A 5,140-nucleotide genomic window follows, 5' to 3' on the forward strand; every position below is an offset into this window, starting at 1 on the left:
CGCAGTGTATTGCAAATTAGAAAAAAAAAGTTTAAGTAAATTTTCTTTATCAACTAACAGTGTATACAGAAATACTTATGCGATATGGGGCCCATGGTGGTAAATGATAGGTAAATCTTTTTGAAACTGATGACCCGTTTCATCTTTTTACAAAATTTTAACGACCAAATTAAAAGGGAACAGTTTAATGCGGAGTGGCATTAATTTTTTGTGGACATAAGAGATTTATTGATTTTTCACAAGTCGGAACAATCTATAACTAGTATTGATAGCCAAGAACAGTGATATAATTTCAGTAGAAATGAAAACATCATTCAACTCAACCAGCCTATGTAAACTATTCTGATTTGGATTACACACTTATATACATATATATCGGAAATCTGAACATAAAAAACATGCAAAACAAAATGAATCACAGCTCTTTGCAACGGTTTTGTTACCATTAATATCAGTGTTAACGAGTAAAGAAAATCGAGCACACCTTTGACCCCTTCAATCACTTTTATCACGTGTAACTAAAGAGGTGTGGCCTCTGCACATAAAGGTTCTTTGCAATCCCTCCTGTTCCCGTTTTCTATCGAATGCATGATATACTCCGATTTTGGAATTAAAGATTTGGTTGTTGACCTACTACTCTGTGCATAACTATTGCGTTTAGGTCTCACGCATTTACATGAATCGGGAAAGAGGATCTTTCGGAAAGCGTGCCTAAATTCTTTGTTAAAGATACTGTAAATGATTGGGTTTAAGCATGAGTTCACATATCCCAGCCAAGTTAAAATTTTAAACATCACTATAGGAACACACTTACAAAATGCTTCCACCAAATTCATCACAAAGAAAGGCATCCAACACAACAGAAAAACACCCATAATAATTCCTAAAGTCACGGCAGCTTTGTGGTCCTTGGACCCGGATCCCCCTCCTTTACCGCCGTTTGGCATGTGAAAACTTGTCTTGCGTATTTCCTTGACATGGCTTCGTGCGGCACAGTACAACTGCATATAAATAATAAGCATTATAATACAGGGTAAGTAAAAGCTAATGGTTGATGAAACTACAGAATACACAGGGTTGAGATCCATCAAACAAACGTTTTCTGGAATAGGTTTGTATCGGTCTTCCGCATTGCGATGCCATTGCAAGTGAATTGGTAAAAATGACAAGGTCAAGGACGAAATCCACACAGTGGATATGATGATGACCATCATTTTCTTAGTCATGAAAGTTTTATATTTGTATGGATCTTTTATGTGAATGTATCTGTCCAGACTTATGGCGCACAAATTTAAGATGGATGCTGTAGAGCAGTTAATATCGGAAGAAATCCAAATGTTACAGAAGACAGGTCCAAAAACCCACTTGTTTAAAATGTCGTTGACGACTGCAAATGTCATAACTAACAAGGCCATTAGCAGATCAGCTATAGCTAAAGAGACTATGAAAGCATATGTCCGATGTCTGAGTCTTCTATCCTTAAACACAGCCACACACACGAGCACATTTCCAAAAACAGCCGCAAAAATGAACAGAGACAAAATTGTCCCTATTATGATGCTCTCTGCTAGAGTATAGGCCTCTCCAGTGGCCTCTTCCTTCTGTAACGACTCCGTGATGTTGTTTATGCTAGTAACATTGCTCAGCAATTCGTAAGATACAGCAACGGTTGTTGAATTCAAGTTAAACGAAGTAAAATTTGTTACCATATTCAATCAAAGAATTGAAACACGACGTCTCCTGGTTTGGCATTGGCAATTGCACACTCACTTGATTAAATTCTTGAGCAAACATTGAAGAATTCAGCCCATTCCCTGCAATGTTCCGGTCCTTTTGGTCTATACTGTTTGGCACCGGTAGAATACGCCGTTAAGCTTTTGTTCCCCTTCTTCTTCAAGTGTTAGTTTGGCAAACATTTAGCGACTTTAGATCGATCCCGAGTTTTCGTTTTGCGAGAAGTTTGGAACAAACACTTCTGTGTATATTCGATAAATATCCTTTAACTTACATACCAAGTTTAATATTCACAACCTTTGGCGTTGTCAAATATGCATATGCATAGAAAAACAGTCTCACTTTTTTTTTTACATCCAAAATAGATGAAGAATTCCTTCTAACTGGATTTTGTTTATTTTTTAAGTTAATTAAACACCTGTATAATTTTACTTCTTCCACACACGGATATTAAACATCGTATGATCCAGGTTAAAAATAAAACAGCACATTTAAATCACAGTGAATGAAAACGTTCTCATTTTTCTTTATATTTTCATTTACACTTAAATCTTAAAGAAAAATTCATCCTAAGTAACGCTAGTTGTCCGCTGCTTGTAAGGAGAATGAAATGATATCTCTCCCTTCGTGTCTAAAAATAATGAGAATTTAATCCGTTTCATCAACAATCTAACGTGATTCTTTTTCATTCCACTGAATTGTAAAGTTTTCTTAAGCGTTTACCTGTTTTCTCACACACAACAAATTATTATTTGAACTTGTGCTGTTTACCTACACCCTCTAGGCCTTTCCGCGCATGCTCAGTTCAAACAGACAAATAGCAGCATAACTTATTGTGCCGAAGTCCGTCCTTCCCTGTTTTTCTTTATAGATTCCGATGTCGAATTGAATCGCGGGCAATCACAAGCTATAGGAGAAAGAAAAGCAGTGCAGTACTGGTCTGCTGTGATACATCAATGCCTTACAAATCGTTAAAGGGGCAGATGGCGCATTGGAGTGTATGCAAGAGGACGGAAAATCAACATGTCTTGGGACAAATTAGCATTATTTATAGCGTAAATAATTGATGTTTTATTCATGTTTATTCAATCTCAATTCATATTCTAATAATAAGTGTCTCATAAGCTAGGATCGGAAAAAGGAAGTACCTCATAAATAAATGTTCTACGGATGATTCCGGGGAATGGAATCAATGCATTCTTGTGTGCTATAAATAGAAGAAAAAACTGTTACAGATACATGAACTTCCTCATAAATCAGATTTAATTTCCTTAATTTGTTGATAATGTAATATTATTAATTTGATTAATCCCGTGTTCCTCCTTTTCACAATATCTTTCCGACATTTCTTGGTATGCGGATTCAGCCACTTTAAAGGATTTTCAGGTGACATACACAAAATTGCTTCTACATGTCCGATGATCGAATCTGTCAATAGTAGACCCAGATACTTTGTGTGCACAACGCTGTCAATTTTGTTCTGTGATACTGGGGTCCTACCATCCTGGTACACAAATTTCAATTAAGGAATAAAACGACTATTATGAGTCGGTTGAAAAGAAGTGCTTTTCAATTATGTCGTTGTATTTAAGATGGCCAGCATGTGTATTTGCTTTCAAAGCGGGACTTTATCTTTCTTAACAACTGCAAAATGGCTGACAATCTTGGTAGGCTGTCCGCTTATTTCCTTTAAGTTAAATAAAATCCAGATAAGATCTTCTGTTTAAAATCACTATTGATTTTTTTTAAGACTAGACTGATCGGCAATTAAAGATGTTCAATTCTATTACATTTCATAAGGATATTCTATTATTCTCAGATATGCGGGACATTTTTTGCAAAACTGTATACCATTGAAAAAAAATTGATGAAACTTTAACGAGTAAGATTATCTCAGAACACAAAATCATTGCGTTTTGTTCTCAGATTACAGCCATCTATCGCTAACTTGATAAATATTTATGTTACAGAATACACTGTATTAATTATATTTAAATTACATAAAGACTCGACACAGTGATAAATTTCTCATAAACAATCGACATCACAGAACCACGGATGACTGCTTTAGCAGCCATTACTTTCATGCAACATGCTTGTAATATAAATGCATGTTATTGCATGCTGTTTTAACACATTTGTTTTTGTGCGTCCCATTTTCTCCAAAGAATCTCCTGCATTCCATGAATCACTCACAATAAAATTAAGAAGTTCTGCAACGTTTTACAGTCATTGTATTTCAGCAATTAAGACAGAGATCGATATGTTTTCAATTTTGAGTGACCACAATGACTTAATGACTATTTTTTCTTTTATAATGTCGGCAAGTCAAAGAAAATTGATTTTTTTTAGCAACCTACTATCTGATTATACTATTTTCTGCAAATGTAGACAAAGTAAAACATTTATGGAGCATGTAATCCGAAAATTGTTTAAAATGATCGATCTAAGATGTTTTAAAACTGCTGAAATGGTTGATCCAATTTCATCCATTTTTGGTAAAATGCATATAAAGCTACATGTGCTTAAGAATAAGCTTAACAATATAGATATTGTTTGCTGATCTCCAGGGACACGAGAGATGGGGTAAAAGTCATAAATAATCATGCATTATTAAAATACCTTACCTTTAGATAGGATACAAATTGTTTGTATGATTGGAATAAGCAATATGAAATAAGAAAAACATCAAATTTCCCGCAGTTTCTTACAGTAACTACTAGGTTAAGAGTTTAAGCATAGCCTGAAATCAGCACTGAGTTGATGATTGATTAAATATATTAACTCTAGGTAACCTTCTTTATTTATAATAAATAATTAGTTGTTCTCTTTCAAATATTTAAAATCCATGACCATTGGGTCCACTCTAATGCAGATCGCAGAATAGGGTTTTAAGAGACCTTTGTGAAAGCAGACATGTTTTGGCACAATGCTCATGATTCCTCCTCTACTCTTTCTCTCATACATGTATATCCCCCTGATTCGATGGTCATGTTGGATCAAGATTATCATATATGAAGAATGCAATAAGAGAGAGATTACTTCTCGACATCTTACTGAAAACCCTTTTGTATTATAAACATGTATAATAATAAATTCTAAAATTCTTGTCCCTTGAATTAGGGATTTAAGGCCTTAAAGAGAACAGCAATGTCTACAAAATATTATTTTAAAAAAACTGTCCTTCAAACTATTCCAAAATGCCTGCTATTCAAATAAAGGTTAAAAAAAGCTGCCAACATTATGTGTGAATCTGTTCCTCAAACTCTGGATAATAGAACCAGAAAGTGCAGAAATGTTAAATAAAAAATTCTGACAAATCATGCAAAGGTTACATATGCCCTATATTTATCTCAAAGCCATTATCCAAGGTCATCTCGACAAGGGTAAGGTCATTGAAAAGAAA

At 34.6% G+C, this 5,140-nt stretch overlaps 1 protein-coding gene across 1 annotated transcript; it reads right to left on the bottom strand.

Moving 5' to 3' along the window:
- Positions 1–328: 328 nt before the first annotated feature.
- On the bottom strand, positions 329–2,803 carry LOC133181086 (dopamine receptor 1-like). The gene has a single exon (XM_061315631.1). The coding sequence runs from the start codon at positions 1,707–1,709 to the stop codon at positions 519–521; it is 1,191 nt and encodes a 396-aa protein (XP_061171615.1). The 5' UTR covers positions 1,710–2,803; the 3' UTR covers positions 329–518.
- Between the last annotated feature and the right edge of the window lie 2,337 nt (positions 2,804–5,140).

Source organism: Saccostrea echinata, unplaced genomic scaffold (assembly GCF_033153115.1).
Source record: "Saccostrea echinata isolate AGI-Se365-2 ecotype Australia unplaced genomic scaffold, CSIRO_AGI_Sech_v1 ptg000008l, whole genome shotgun sequence".
Classification (NCBI taxonomy): domain Eukaryota; kingdom Metazoa; phylum Mollusca; class Bivalvia; order Ostreida; family Ostreidae; genus Saccostrea; species Saccostrea echinata.

Bases quoted from the DNA above. Each gene is read 5' to 3' on its own strand.
- LOC133181086 (XM_061315631.1), bottom strand. From the start codon at position 1,709: ATGGTAACAAATTTTACTTCGTTTAACTTGAATTCAACAACCGTTGCT.